The following is a 16574-nucleotide window of genomic DNA, read 5'->3' on the forward strand; positions in this document are numbered from 1 at the left end:
AGATCTGTCAACCAACACGATTGGTCATCAAAATCCACCAGATCATTTCATCGGGTCTTCCTCCTTTTTCGCTGCAACCATCACCAAATCTTCCTCTTTTTTGGTGCCAGATTTCGGTTTCTTTCCAGTGGTTGAACGAAAGCGGTGTTCTGGTGAACGGAATCATCATCTCATCGTTTTATAACGAAAGTTTTGAATCACAAAAGAATGACTTTTGATGAATTAAAAATGTGAATTACGTAGTACTCCGTAGTAATTAAAGGTGGGGTAATATTGGGAAAATAAACAAAAGAATTGGCTATATGGGGACTACATAGCCTTTTGGCATTTCTGATACAGCCTTCCAATTAGTCCCAGATTAATATAAAGTCAAAAGTAAACAGTCAAAGAATCTTACCGAATAAGCATTTCATTCAACTAAGCACATTAAGTCAAAAGTAAACAAGGCCTAAGTATAAAAAGAAAATACCATAGCACCATTAGTAAAGATGGCAACTAAAACACACCATCGGCAATCATTGTCGTTTTCTTTAAGGCTCATACATATGCGTAAACCACGTGACGCATAATAAATCCTCATGGCTCGAATCCAAAGATTGCCAGGCAATTTAAAAAAAAAAAAAAAAAAACTTGTTTGTTATAATTCAGTAGGCTTATAACTACCTTTAGTGGTTTGATTCTTGATGTTATAATTCAGTAGGCTTATAACTACCTTTAGTGGTTTGATTCTTGATGTTATAATTCAGTAGGCTTATAACTACCTTTAGTGATTTGATTCTTGATTTAGAATACTAATAATGAAGTGTAAGAACAAAGATGATAATGGAGAGAAAGAAAGAAACACTTTGTAAGTGTGAGAAATGGTGCAAGTTTAATGCTTGCATTCATGAGTATTTATAGCCTAAAATCTCAATATAAAAATACATACTTTGTGTACCAAAATTGACTATATGTATACACCAAAATTGACTATCCATATCTATATTATTATTATTATTATAACACTCCCCCTTGGATAGCAATTTTATTTTGTTGAAGATCAACTATAAATTACTGCCTCGTTAAAAACCTTGCTAAAGAAAACCCAGTGGGAAAAAACTTTAGCTAAGGGAAAAAGAGTGCAGCATGGAGTTGACTCCCCCTCAAGTAGACATCGCTTCAGTTGTTACATCTTTTGAACATGTCTCATGCCAATGTTATGAACGTGTGTTCTGAAAATAGCAGTTGGAAGTGCTTTCGTGAAAAGATCAGCAGAGTTTTTGCTAGATTGCACATATCTCATTTCAATCTGGTTGTCCTTAATGAGATTTTGAGTGTATGAGAAGAATCTAGGTTGTATGTGTTTTGTTCGGTCACTTTTGATATACCCTTCTTTCATCTGTGCTATGCAAGCTGCATTATCTTCATAGATAGTTGTTGGACTTTTATCGCGTTCTAGTCCACAAGAATCAGTAATGAGTTGTGTCATTGATCTCAACCAAAAACATTCTCGAGTAGCTTCATGTAATGCAATCACTTCGGCATGATTTGACGATGTAGCAACAAGTGTTTGTTTTTGAGAACGCCATGATATTGCAGTACCTCCATTTAGGAATACATATCCAGTTTGAGATTTAGCTTTATGTGGATCAGATAAATAACCTGCATCTGCATAACCAACCAAATCTTGTTTTGATTCGTTAGAATAAAATAATCCTAAATTAGTAGTTCCTCGAAGGTATCGAAATATGTGTTTGATCCCATTCCAGTGTCTTTTGGTAGGAGCAGAGCTGAACCTTGCCAACAAATTAACTGCCAAAGAAATGTCAGGTCTTGTACAATTTGTAAGATACATAAGAGCTCCAATTGCACTAAGATATGGTACTTCTGGTCCAAGAATGTCTTCTTGATCTTCACATGGACGAAATGGATCAGCTTCAACATTGAGTGATCTAACAACCATAGGAGTACTTAATGGTTTTGCCTTGTCCATATTGAAACGTTTCAAAATCTTTTCAGTATATGTTGTTTGATGTACAAGTAAACCATTAGGCATATGCTCAATTTGTAAACCAAGGCAATACTTGGTTTTTCCGAGATCTTTCATTTCAAATTCTTTCTTTAGAAGTTGAATGGCTTCATGGATCTCTTTATTTGTACCTATGATGTTAAGATCATCAACATAAACAGCTATGATCACATATCCGGATGTTGTTTTCTTAATGAAAACACAAGGGCAAGTAAGATTATTTGTATACCCTTTGCTTATCAAGTAATCACTTAATCGGTTATACCACATACGTCCCGATTGTTTTAACCCATATAAAGATCTTTGTAATTTAATCGAATACATTTCTTTGGGTTTTGCATTTGATGCTTCTGGTACCTTAAATCCTTCAGGTATCTTCATATATATATCACTATCAAGTGATCCATATAGATAAGCAGTCACAACATCCATGAGATGCATTTCTAAATTTTTAGAAACTGCCAGACTGATTAAGTACCTAAAAGTAATTGCATCCATAACAGGAGAATAAGTTTCTTCATAATCAATTCCCGGTCTTTGAGAAAAACCTTGAGCTACAAGTCTAGCTTTATACCTTGTAACTTCATTTTTCTCATTTCTTTTTCGGACAAAAATCCATCTGTATCCTACAGGTTTCACATCTTTAGGAGTGAGAATGATGGATCCGAAAACTTTTCTTTTATTGAGTGATTCTAATTCAGCTCGTATTGCTTCTTTCCATTGAGCCCAATCATGTCTATTTTGACATTCAACCATAGATGTTGGTTCTGGATCATCATCATTATTCATGATGTCATATGCAACATTAAATGAAAATTTCTCATCAAGATTTTTCATTTCATTTCGGTTCCATAATATTTTTGAATATGCATAATTGATTGCAATTTCTGTATTGACATCATCAATCTCCTCTGCAGTAGGAGTACTGATTTGTGGTTCTTCTTGAACACTTTCTTTTACTTCATTATCAGCTGATTTTCTTTTTCGAGGATTTTTATCCTTTGAACCGATTGGTCTTCCACGTTTCTGACGTGGCAAAGATTCATGAGTGACGTTATTGCCAGCTTTTGGAATTTCAATTCGAGCTGGAGTATTTACTGCTGGTATATATGATTTTGTCACCGTTTTTGTATCTGTAAATGCATCAGGTAATTGATTTGCAAGTTCTTGTATATGCATTTGAACTTCTGTCTCGCATTCTTTTGTGCGAGGATCAAGATACTTTAATTGAGGTTCACACCATGAAACATCATTTTCTTTATTTTTCATTTCTCCCCCTAATCTAGGGAACAATGTTTCATTAAAATGACAATCAGCAAAACGTGCTGTAAAAACGTCACCTGTCATAGGTTCAATATACCTTAATATTGAAGATGTTTCATATCCAACATATATTCCCAACCTCCTTTGAGGACCCATTTTTGTACGTTGTGGTGTCGCAATTGGAACATACACTGCACAACCAAATGTTCTAAGATGGGAAATATTTGGCTCTTGACCAAAAGCAAGTTGTAGGGGGGAATATTTATGACTTGCACTTGGTCTGATGCGAATCAATGCAGCAGCATGTAAAATTGCATGACCCCATATAGATACAGGGAGTTTTGTTCTCATTATCAATGGTCTAGCGATTAACTGTAAACGTTTAATCAATGACTCGGCTAAACCATTTTGTGTATGCACATGAGCAACAGAATGTTCAACAACAATTCCTATAGACATGCAATAGTCATTAAATGCTTGAGATGTAAATTCACCAGCATTATCAAGTCTCACCCTTTTAATGGTGTAATCAGGAAAATGAGCTCTCAATTTAATAATTTGGGCAAGAAATTTTGCAAATGCCACATTACGGCTTGATAACAGACAAACATGAGACCATCTGCTAGATGCGTCTATTAGAACCATGAAATATCTAAATGGTCCACATGGTGGATGAATTGGTCCACATATATCACCTTGAATTCTTTCAAGAAACATTGGTGATTCTTTCTCAACCTTAAGTGGTGAGGGTCTAGTTATCAATTTTCCAAGAGAGCAAGATGTACATGGAACCATTGTATCATGATGGATTTTTCTATCCTTTAGTGGATGTCCATGAGTACATTCAATAATCCTTTTCATCATTGTTGATCCTGGATGGCCTAATCTGTTATGCCATAAAATGAATACACCAGGATCAATATATTTTTCGTTAACTACCATATGTATTTCTGGTACATTTATATGTGTATAATGTAATCCAGAACTAAGTCTTGGCAGTTTTTCAACCACATGACTCTTGTCAGTGATACTTAAATATTTCTCATTTTCTGTTGTCACTGACTGATAATCATACCCGTTAAGGTATATGTCGGAGAAACTCAATAAATTTCTGCTTGACTTGGGAGAAAATAAGGCATCATTTATTAAAAATTTTGTACCATTTGGTAGTATGAAATTTGCCTTTCCTATCCCTTTTATCAAGTTAGCAGGTCCTGATATTGTATGTATAGTTCCTTCCGTTGGTTTTAGATCAATAAAATATTTCTCGGATTTAAGTATAGTGTGTGTAGTTCCACTGTCTGCTATACAGAGATCTCCACCACTTGATTGATGTTGTATTCCAGCAAAATTCATATTGAACTTCATATATAAGAAATAAATAGTGAGTACATTAATATTACACAATATTTTAAACGCAAATAGATAGTACTGAAACATTTAGCAAACATAATGACAAAGACAGATGATATTAAATCGTTTATTTTTCAAAAGACACACAACTTAAACATTCAAGAAATCTTCATATAAATCAGATGGTTTCTCAGTGACTGTTGGATCAATATTATCCACAAAATTTACTTCCTTTTCTTTACCTTTCAGCGAATCCTGATACATCTTAACAAGATGTTTAGATGTTCGGCAAGTATTAGCCCAGTGGCCCATTCTACCACATCTGTAGCAAGATTCTTCAGAATTTTTAGAAGAATTTTCTTCAACATCTTGTTTAATGGGCTTGTTTTGTGGTTGATATTTATATTTTCGTGGATTACTATTTCTTTGACCACCACGGCCACGACCACGACCACGTCCACGCCCATTACCATTACCATAAGGATGGTTTCTACCATAGTTATGGCTTTTGGCATGATGATGGTGATGGTTATTATAACCACGACCTTGCCCGCGTCCTTGTCCCTGTTTATAATTATTTGCAGTATTTGCTTCAGGGATTGCAAGTGTACCAGTAGGACGGGATTGCTGATTTTTCATTAATAGCTCATCATTTTGCTCTGCAACTAAGAGATATGAATTAAGTTCAGGATATGTTTTGAACTTTAGCATTCTCAAATTTCTTTGCACTGTGATGTTTGCAGCATTCATTGTGGAGAAAGTTTTCTCCATCATGTCTGCATCACTAATTTCATGTCCACAGAATTTAAGTTGTGAACATGTATTATACAGAGCTGAGCTGTATTCATTTACTTTCTTAAAGTCTTGGAACCTTAATGTTCTCCATTGTTCCATTGCAGCTGGAAGTAAAATTTCTCTTTGATTATTGAATCTGCTTTTGAGACCTTCCCATAAAACATGGGGATCTTCTACAGTCACATAATTATTTTGTAAGCATTCATCAATATGTTGATGAATAAAGCAACATGCCGTAGCTTGTTCTTTTTCAGAACAAGTGTTGTTTTCATTTATGGTTTCAAGAATGCCCATTGATTTAAGATGCATTTTTACTTTTATAACCCATGGCATGTAGTTGTTTCCAGTTGATTCTAAAGGAGTAAATTTAAGCTTTTCCAGATTCGACATTTTCTATTATCAAAAATTAAAACAAACATCATGATAAATTGGAGTCAATTTATATTCATAAGTATATAAACATTAAACATAAATTTAATATAACATAAATGATAATTAGGTGACAGTGTCGACCATGTGTAAGCAATCATAAATAAATGTTATATAACAAAAATATAAATATTAGTAAACATAAATGAAAATTTGGCGACAGTGTCGACCATATATTTTTTCAGGTGGTATAACCGACCTATATCATTCTGGTGGTATAACCGACCATATATCATTTTGGTGGTATAACCGACCATATATCATTTTGGTGGTATAACCGACCATATATCATTTTGGTGGCAGAGCCAACCATATTTAGTATTAAGATTATCGTGCTGATAACGTGTTATAATTCAGTAGGCTTATAACTACCTTTAGTGGTTTGATTCTTGATGTTATAATTCAGTAGGCTTATAACTACCTTTAGTGGTTTGATTCTTGATGTTATAATTCAGTAGGCTTATAACTACCTTTAGTGATTTGATTCTTGATTTAGAATACTAATAATGAAGTGTAAGAACAAAGATGATAATGGAGAGAAAGAAAGAAACACTTTGTAAGTGTGAGAAATGGTGCAAGTTTAATGCTTGCATTCATGAGTATTTATAGCCTAAAATCTCAATATAAAAATACATACTTTGTGTACCAAAATTGACTATATGTATACACCAAAATTGACTATCCATATCTATATTATTATTATTATTATAACATTGTTAATCATTGTGTTTGGATTTAATTACTTAATCCAAAGATGGGTCAGTAAACGCAAATATTCAATTAAGTTGCCCATTTGATGTGTAATTACTTAAGAGAATAGGGGAAATAAAAATTTTAAATAAAAAAAAAAAACATGTTACTGTTACTATAGAAAGCAAATTAAAAACAACACTGGCAACCGTTGTGTTTGTATTTAAGGCTCAGACATATGTGTAAACTGAGTGATAGGTAGTGTATCATCATAGCTGCAATCCAAAGATTGCCTTGCCATTAAATGAAAACATTTATTCAAGTCACGCAGTCCATATTCAATACTGTATGTTTATCATCAATGCCAATTTTTTGTTAAGCGTTATGTTTCTGTTCAAGGGTCAGACATATGTGTAAACCAAGTAATGGATTATAAATCATCATGGCTGCAATCTAAACGCTGCCTTGCCATTAAATGAAAGTATTTATTTAAGTCATGCACCACATTTTCACTATTTATAGTATCATAGCCGATGTTTTGTTACCATATAAGATGAAAAACAACAATTAGTATTAACAAAAAATTGTTTACAACACTTATAAACAAAACCAGTCAAGAACAATGTCATTAATCATTCTGGTTTTGTTTAATGCTGAGACATATGAGTAAACCTAGTGATTAATAAAGAACCATCACGGCTGCAATCGAAAGATTGTTCTGCCATGTAATGAGTACATTTACTAAAATCACCCAGTCCAACTCTAATATGTTTCCCATCAAAACCTGCTCATGTTTTCATAATATCAGCAAAGAAAACCACTCACAAATAAAAAAAGTTGGAGATCATTGTGGTTCTCTTTAAGGCTCAGACATATTCGTAAACTAAGTGACAGATAATGAACCATCACGGCTGCAATCCAAAGATTGCAATGCTATTAGATGAAATCATTAATTGAAGTCACAAAGTCTACTATCAATATGTTTACCATCACAGCCTAACTTTTAATACCATGCAAAGCATAAAAAAAATCTAGATTTTATTTAACATCAGTTCAAATCTAGCATTCTAGTATGTATACAATTTAGTCTTCATACTACACAACCACCAGAAGTCACCATCTTATACCAGCACGACCGTTCACGACAAATTAAGACACATTGAAGAACAAACAACTAAAGCTAATAGAACACAACTGATGAACATCCAAAATCTGAAGATATAAAAACATAGTAACTTTAATGTAAACAACCAAAAAACAAAATTTAGTATTCGAATCTATTTTGTTATTAATCAAGACAAAAGAAACCACAAAAACGTTATAGTATACAAACTTTGTAAATTAGCAAATACCAATCTGACACCAAATAGCAAACCCTAAAAAAATATAGTAATTTCTTTTGTTTGTACAGATAATTTAAAAAAAGAAAACATAATTTAACATGCATTTAAAGAAATAAGAACAGAATATGTCGATTTTAAAGAAAATCAGAAATACAAATTAAAAAATGAAGAATAGCGACGGCGATCACATTCCAAACACGTGACGGCGTCGATTACAACCAATTTTCCGGCGGATTTTAACGGCGAGTACGATGGATAGAACGACATATCGGAAAGACGACGATGGATGGATGTATAAGGTGAGGAACGGAACGTAAAAACCTATCGACAATCCATACAAACCTGGATCGTCGACGGTAAAAACGTCTTTTTACGTGACTAATTTACCGGAATCTATCACGAGGCAAGGATTGTGGAACCTGGTTAAGGATTACGGAACCCTAGCCGATACTTATGTCGCGTTTAAGAAGTCTAAACAGGGTAAGAAATTCGGCTTTGTTCTGTTTTCTGACGTTAAAGATCCGACTACAATGGCAAAATTGTTGTCCACGATTCAAGTCGGAGATGAAAAGTTATTTGTTACAGAGGCCAGGTTTCAAGATTCCAATGCGAATCATGCAAACCATAGGGTGATGAAACCTAACCCTAAGCCTACACCGGTGCAGGAACCGTTGAATACTAGTTCGAACAACACATACGCCACTAAGATGAACACTATGCGAAGGCGACGTCTGGGGTGGTGTGTCGACTGGAAAACAACAGCCCTCGGTACCGATTAAGAAAACTGTTTCGGTGGAACATGATTTAATTCAATTATCAAACCCAATGGAGTCTTTAATGATCAAGCTTAAAGACATTCGCTCACTTCCTACCTTCGCAACACTGTTGAAAGAGGAAGGATTCCCGGATGTGGAGGTGAATTACATGGGTGGTTTATGGGTTTGGTGTGTGTTTGATTCGGTGGACGCGTGTACGTCATTTAAAATCAATACATCATTAAGGTCGGTGTATGCTTTCACTCGCCCCATTACAAAAACTTCGTGATTGATGAGCGACTTACTTGAATTGAGATTTCGGGCATGCCCTTATGTGCTTAGAAATCAAGTGCCTTCAAAAAGGTGTCGGAACTGTTGGGTAGGTTCATCTTTTTCGATAAAGATGGTAATGACGCATTGAGTTTAGGAAGAATTTGTATTGCTACATGCCAGTCTAGTCGAATTAACGAGTGGGTGAATGTTGAAATCAATGGGGTTTTGTACGAAGTTCACATCCATGAAGTTGGCTCGTGGGCTATTAGTCTTGATAAAGGGGATAAAACGGATCCGGATGATGTTTCCTCTACTCCCTCGGATGCGTATGAATCGTCGGTGGATGAAACAGTAATAGGGGGTCGAAACCGAAAGGAGATGAATCTCCTTTTACTTCGGCTGATCAGAAAAAGAATGATACTAAGGAGGAAGGTGAAAGTGGTTATCCGGTCTTCACTAAGAAAGCAAATGCATGGGCAAATGAAGAAGAAAAAATTGCGGATATATGTAAGAAGGTTCGTATCGATGTGGATAAGGTACGTGAGATTTATTCACATATTACATCGTCGGTGGGTATTACCATGTTTAATTAATGAAGCTACTTTCTGTTAATATTCGGGGTTGTAAAAAGAGTAAAAAACGAGTTTGGATTAAGGAGATGTGTTACGCTAATAATGTGCAATTTTTGGGGATTCAAGAAATGAAAATGACGACATTGGAGTTATTTCGATTAAAGTCAATGTGGGGTAACTACACATTTGACTTTGCGTGCTCGTTATCACGAGGTTTGTCGGGGGGTATTGTTTCTATGTGGGACCCTAATTACTTTGTTAAAAGTAGGATTTGGTGCGACACGAATTATGTGATTGTTAAAGGGAGATGGTCCGGGTGTGATCAAGATTTTTATATGGTGAATATTTATGGTCCTCATAACTCGGGTGCCAAAGCGAGTTTATGGGATCGTTTATTTTCTTTTGTGAATAATAATAGCGGTGAATACGTATTTTTTGGGGATATGAATGAGGTTCGGAACGAAGGAGAGAGGTTGGGATCATGTTTCAATAGAGAAGAAGCTAAAGTTTTTAATTCGTTTATTAATAATGAGGGTCTTATAAAAGTTTCCCTTACCGTAGACGTTTTACATGGATGAACAAAGCGGCGACCAAAATGAGCAAGATTGATCGAGTGTTGGTGTCGTTGAATGTGTTCTTGGGTATTTCGAAACATAAATTAGTTACGATTGAAAGGGGTTATTTGGATCATGTTCCTTTATTGTTGCATGATAAGAAACTTGATTATGGCCCACAACCATTCAAGTTTTTTCATTCTTGGTTTAATTTACCCGGTTTTAATGAGTTTGTGAAAGATTGTTTATTAGCGGACGGTTATAAAAATCCCGTGGCGTTTAATGATAAATTAAAATTTCTCAAAGTAAGTATCGAGAATTGGGTAAAAACGAAAAAAGCGGAGTTAAAGTCAAGGGTACGGGTTATACATGAGTAGATTGATGTCATTGAGAAGAGAATTGATGATAATTCGGTTAGTGATACGGAACGCCAAACTAGACTTGATTTATTGCAAGAAAGGAACGAAATTCAAGGGTTAGAGGCACAAGATTTGGTCCAAAAGGCGAAAATAAAATGGAATATAGAAGGGGACGAAAATTCCAAATTCTTTCATGGAATGCTCAAAAATCGTAGGAATAAACAAACGGTTCAAGGTATTTCGCTAAATGTTGTGTGGGTAACGGAGCCGGGCATTGTTAAAAATTCGTTCAAAAAGTGGTATGGCTGTAAATTTGCTCGACAGCAGGCTGCTGTTACTACATCGATGTCGGCTGGTCAGTTTTCGAAACTCACAGTAGCTGAAGCTACTAATCTTGACGCGGAATTTAAGGAGGAGGAGGTACGTAACGCGGTTTAGGATTGCGGGAATGAGAAATCTCCGGGTCCGGATGGTTTTACATTTTTGTGTATAAAGAAATTTTGGCCGGAATTGAAAGAAGATTTAATATCTTCTATAAGGTACGCTTTTACAAATAAGGTAATACCCAAAGGGTCGTTATCGGCTTTTATTACTTTAATACCGAAACTTAATAATCCCACTTGTATTAAAGACTATAGACCCATCTCGTTGATCGGGATCCAATACAAGATTGTAACTAAAATTTTAGCCAACCGGTTATCTCTTGTTATTGGTAAACTTGTGTCGAAAGAACAATCGGCGTTCATAAAAGGAAGACAGATTTTGGGTGGACCATTAATCATAAGTGAATTGATTAATTGGTACAAATTGAAAAAGAAACGTTTAATGATTTTTAAGATTGACTTTGAGAAGGCATATGACACGGTAAAGTGGGATTATTTGGATTATCTTTTTGAGGTGATAGGATTTGGACCAAATTGGCGGGATTGGATTAGTATGTGTTTGTTTAATGCTAGAACCTCAATACTAGTTAATGGTAGTCTTACGGGTGAATTTCAGTTACACCGGGGACTACGTAACCGATTAGTCCGTTTTTATTCCTTATTATTATGGAAGGGTTACATGTTTGTTTGAAAAATAAGGTAGAAACGGGGTTGATAAAAGGGGTGCAAATTGGCAATGTGAGAATTTCGCACCTCTTTTACGCGGACGATGCGATTATTGTTTCGGATTGGGATACGGATAGTCTTTATAATTGCATCACGACTCTTAATGATTTTTTCTTAGCTCGGGGCTGAAAATAAATGTAGAAAAATCTAATTTATTTGGTGTTGGAGTTGATGACTTGTCTTTGGATTTGGTAATTCAACAAGTGGGTTGTTCGAAAGGTATGTTTCCTTTTATTTATTTGGGTCTTCCTATTGGGGTGAACATGAATTCCTTATCGAATTGTAAATTATTAGAAGACCGTTTTATTAAAAAACTTTCGGGTTGGAAGGTGAGTCTACTTTCGTTCGGGGGTAGATTAACCTTACTTAAATCGGTGCTAGGGAGTTTGGGTGTGTATTATTTCTCATTGTTTAAATGCCCAGAAGGTATTATTGATAAATTGGAAGCATTGCGTGCCGGAGTTTTTTGGGGTAGTTATGATAATTCTAAAAAAATGCATTGGGTTAATTGGGAACAAACTTTGGCATCGTATGATAAAGGGGGTTTGGAAGTTGGAAGTCTTTGGGCTTTTAACTATGGGCTTATGTTCAAATGGATATGGCGATATAAAAATGACCCGAACTCATTATGGGCCGAACTGATTCGCGCGGTATACGGACCGAATGGTGGTTTAGACGGCACTCCGATTCGTTGCAAAGGTACGTGGTACAATATTGTTAATTCGTTTGTAAAGATTAAAAACAAAGGTATGTTACCGGCGAATGTGTTACGCCCGAAAGTAGGTAACGGGTTATCGATTAGTTTTTGGAATGATGATTGGCTTGGTAATGGGCCATTACGTGATCGATTTATCCGATTATATCACTTAGATTCGAATCAAAATTGCACCTTGGCGGATAGAGTTGATGTGAATGGTTGGAAATGGGAATGGAAACGTGATATCAGCTCGAGGAATATGGTGTTACTTGAGAGTTTGGTCACCGAAATGGGCAGTATCGCATTAACCAACGAAGCCGATGGGTGGAAATGGGTGTTATATGATGAGGAAAATTTTTCGGGTAGTGGGACGAGATTATTTATAGATGATAGATTGTTACCGGCTCACTCTTTCCCGACGAAGTGGGTAAAAATTGTTCCAAGAAAGATTAATATTTTCTTATGGCGTGTGGCGTTAGATAGATTACCTACTAGGGTGAATCTAGCTAATCGTGGAGTTGATGTGCCTAATATCCATTGTCCGATTTGCTCGTTGTATTTGGAGGATGTTCATCATACTTTATTCGGGTGTGAAGTGGCGGCGAGTCTTTGGAGGATGTGTAGGATTTGGTTGGACATTACACTACCTTATTTTCTAGTTGGGCCGAGTTTCTATGTTGGTTCGATGATTGGCGTGAAAGAAGGAGACGAAGACGAAAGTTTATTCGATAGTGGCCGCCTTGTTGTGGATTATTTGGCGGTCCGAAACAGTTTGGTGTTCTCCGGCGATGGCATGAAGAAACCGTTGTTATTTGATTTTATTCGCAATATTTCTTTTTAATTGGTGTATTAGCAGAGGAAAATGTATGATTAGTTGGAACGATTGGCTTGTTAAGCCCTTGTGATTGTTTGGTTTTGAATCCCTATAGCTTCTTGCTAGAGGGTGATTGTTAGTAATAAAATTGATGTTCAAAAAAAAAAAAAGTTAAAAAATGAAGATAGCACTTTGTTTCACCATATTTTGACCAGCAAACCCAAAATCCTGCTCTAATCCGAACAGCTAACAAACGAAACCAAAAAAAATGTAAACAACGACCGTCGTCAGCCAAAGTTGACAGTGCAAAAGTAACTGTGACGGTGGTTTTAGCGATACCGTGAAAGGTTTTCAGACGAGTTTTTTCGACAGTGGACTGGTGTGTGTATCTGACGAAAAACAAAAGATAAACAAACAAAAAGATTGCAACGTATAATCAAGAAGATGAAATTTACAGCAGATGAACTTACTTGGCGGTTGAAGAAGAAAAGGGAGAGAAATTGAACGGTCACGTCAACTTATGCGTATCAAATGGGGTCTGCAAAGGTTGGGGGGTCTTATATACAGAATGAAGTTAAATTACCAAACTACCCCTTTGTGTCAACCTTTGGGCCTAACTCGTACATGGACTGCTTTTTACTTCAATTTTATTATAATTGCAGCCCAATTATTTTTTGTTTTGCTATTATAACTATATACTTGTAAGTTATAACAGCAATTTGAACTTAAATTATGTAGTTAATCTATGTTTCTTTGTTTTTTTTTCCTTTTGCATTCTTTTTTTCCATTTTTTCTTTACATTTGATATATGTTGAAAGGTTTAAAATTTCATAGTTTGGTGAAACTTTAGGTATAATGCAACATCGTAAACGAATAGTAACACATTTATAAATACACAGAGGTCTTAGCAATATTACAACTATACATATCAGTACATGAGTACACATTTAGTACAAACAGATACACACAACTAATACATTAATTGCAGTCGCTCAACCTAGGTTCGCGAAGTAAGTACAACCTAACTTTTGAACCTCGTCTTGCAGCTCGATTTTTAATGTCATCAAACTGGTCATCTACATTAAGGTATTTGAACTTTTCTTCAGCTTCATCAAAATATAGCACACAATCGTATTCACACGGGTTCTCCTTTCTTAGTATTTCGTGAACCCAATCAAGGAAAAAGATAGTTGGCTCACACAGGTGAAATGAAATCTTTTTTCCACCGACATACCATTTCCAACCAAGCGGAAATTGTCCACCATAGAAGACATCCATGTCGATATAACCTTCATCGTCACTAATATCACAAAACACAAATATGCTACTGCATAATCTAAAAATTATAAATAACAGATATACTGTTAGGTTAATCTTGAAAGCCCAAAGTCAAGACCAATATTGTAGTCCATTCTTGAGCCCAATACTCCGGCCCATTTATGTGTTTAATTGGTTTCAAATCAGTCCAGTTGAAGTATAGATCAATTAGCAAGTTGAAGGAATAAAATGAGTCTGGTTGGTGACCGATTATTACGGTTAATCGGTTATTAATGATTTGGTCTCCAAGCGTAGTGGTGTAAATGAGATTAGTAAGTGGGTACTGTTAGTTTTTAATTGTATTTTATTATTTAAAAGTCTACGTGAGTTATGGGGTTGAACATGGGTAGTTAATTAGTCCTATTTTTATGCATGTATATTGGCTATATAAGCTTTAGTTGAATGTTAATAAAAATGTAGAGATAAGTTAGCAAGATGTAGTCCTTTAATTTTTTATTGTCTCACAAATTAATATTTAATTTGTGTGATGTAAGTGATAAAAGCATGAAAGGAACTAAATATTCCAACATATACCAATGCATATCAAAATACCTTGCAGTTCCACTGGCTGACATTATATTTGATGGCTGTTACTATAGTTGAAATGCCCTCAAATATCGGGATAACACTGAAGCGCTTCTACATATATAAATATGAAAAACCAAACCAAAGAGAAACTAAAGATGAATATTCTAGAGCGCAAAAATAAAAGGTGCATGTTTTCAACTACTTTTAAGAAACATGTTAAATTCTGTGCAGCACCGAAAGTCTGTTCCTTTGTTTTAAAAACTCAAAAACAAGATGGTTTTATAGCAGGGCAATTGGTTGTTTTTTAAAAAAGTAGAACACATGACATACCTAATTGATAGAAACATTTAAACTTTTTTTAGTTACACTTCATTCAAGTACAATGTAAAAAACAGCGAAATGAAAATTAATAAACATTATAATAAGTCTTACAAGATACATGAACAACTACATTAACACGTCTACGAATCCTCAACATGCAGGAAGTGGTTAAAAAGGAGATTGTTAAACTCCTTGATGCAGGTCTTATTTACCCTATCTCTGACAGTCTCTGGGTGAGCCCGATTCAATACGTGCCCAAAAAGGGTGTCATGACCATCATCATCAATGAAAAGAATGAATTAATTTCTACTAGGACTTTTACAGGGTGGCGGGTGTGCATTGATTATTGAAAACTAAATGATGCTACCCGTAAAGACCATTTTCCCTTACCCTTCATCGATCAAATGTTGGAGAGGTTAGCGGGAAAGAGTTTCTATTGTTTTCTTGATGGTTTCTCGGGATACTTCCAAATCGCTATAGCACCCTGCGATGGCCGGTCAAGTACCCTTAACGGCTCCATCACTTGGTCCCACAGCTTGATCAAAACTCTAGATGAATTTATTAAACAACATTGCATTCTTTATTTAAAATAATTTCCTATAAAGGAAATCTACCAAAATATGTAGTTTAAACAAACTCAACATATTAAAATAACCAAATGTGACCAAAACAGTGTCAACCAAACACCCACAGTTTAACAAACCAAAAAGAGAATGCAAAGTTTAATGTTTAACAAAATCTCTCAAAATGCATGCAGACTCTCTATCACATCGGAAGCCCAATTAATCAAGTACCTGTGAAAAACATGCGAGTAAACTGTCAACAAAAATGTTGAGTGAATTATAGGTTTTTAAATAACGAATAAACTTTAGACCACAAGATTTCAAATGATAGAAAACATAAAATATTATCCCATTAATCCATGAGTCACCTGGTAACCACTTAACCATTTCCATACCCTTACCAAACACAATATATACTGAACAGGTGTATCTTCAAATAATAACGAAGTACTAATACATTCTGATTATAAATTGCTAGCGCGACTAGCTCGAAATGGGGCTGTCAAGCCCGTTAGATCTATCCATAGGATTCGTGTTCACCAGTAGAAACCAGTGATTACAGTTACCAGACTAGGGAATATTTTCGTTCAACTCATAATGAATAATTTAAATTTAATTCCACTTGTGTCTAAACGTAAAACAAAATGCATGTAATCACATCCCAAAATACTTTAAATAGTATGAAAAACGAGACTATAACTCACCTTAACGTAAACGAAGTAACTACACGAAAACGTGAACTGCAAATGAATAAGTGATCAAGAATGATCACAACGCCGACCTATAAATAAAGCAGGTCGATATAAATAACTAACTTAGGTCAAGTCTTAG

At 35.2% G+C, this 16574-nt stretch overlaps 1 protein-coding gene across 1 annotated transcript; it reads left to right on the forward strand.

Moving 5' to 3' along the window:
- Positions 1 to 10076: 10076 nt before the first annotated feature.
- On the forward strand, positions 10077 to 13041 carry LOC139854688 (uncharacterized). Its single transcript, XM_071843978.1, has 4 exons — positions 10077 to 10340; positions 10431 to 10814; positions 11232 to 11328; positions 11645 to 13041. Exons 1-4 carry the CDS (start codon positions 10077 to 10079, stop codon positions 13039 to 13041), a joined length of 2142 nt encoding a protein of 713 aa, XP_071700079.1.
- Positions 13042 to 16574: the final 3533 nt, after the last annotated feature.

This window comes from Rutidosis leptorrhynchoides, chromosome 6, assembly GCF_046630445.1.
Source record: "Rutidosis leptorrhynchoides isolate AG116_Rl617_1_P2 chromosome 6, CSIRO_AGI_Rlap_v1, whole genome shotgun sequence".
Classification (NCBI taxonomy): Eukaryota; Viridiplantae; Streptophyta; class Magnoliopsida; order Asterales; family Asteraceae; genus Rutidosis; species Rutidosis leptorrhynchoides.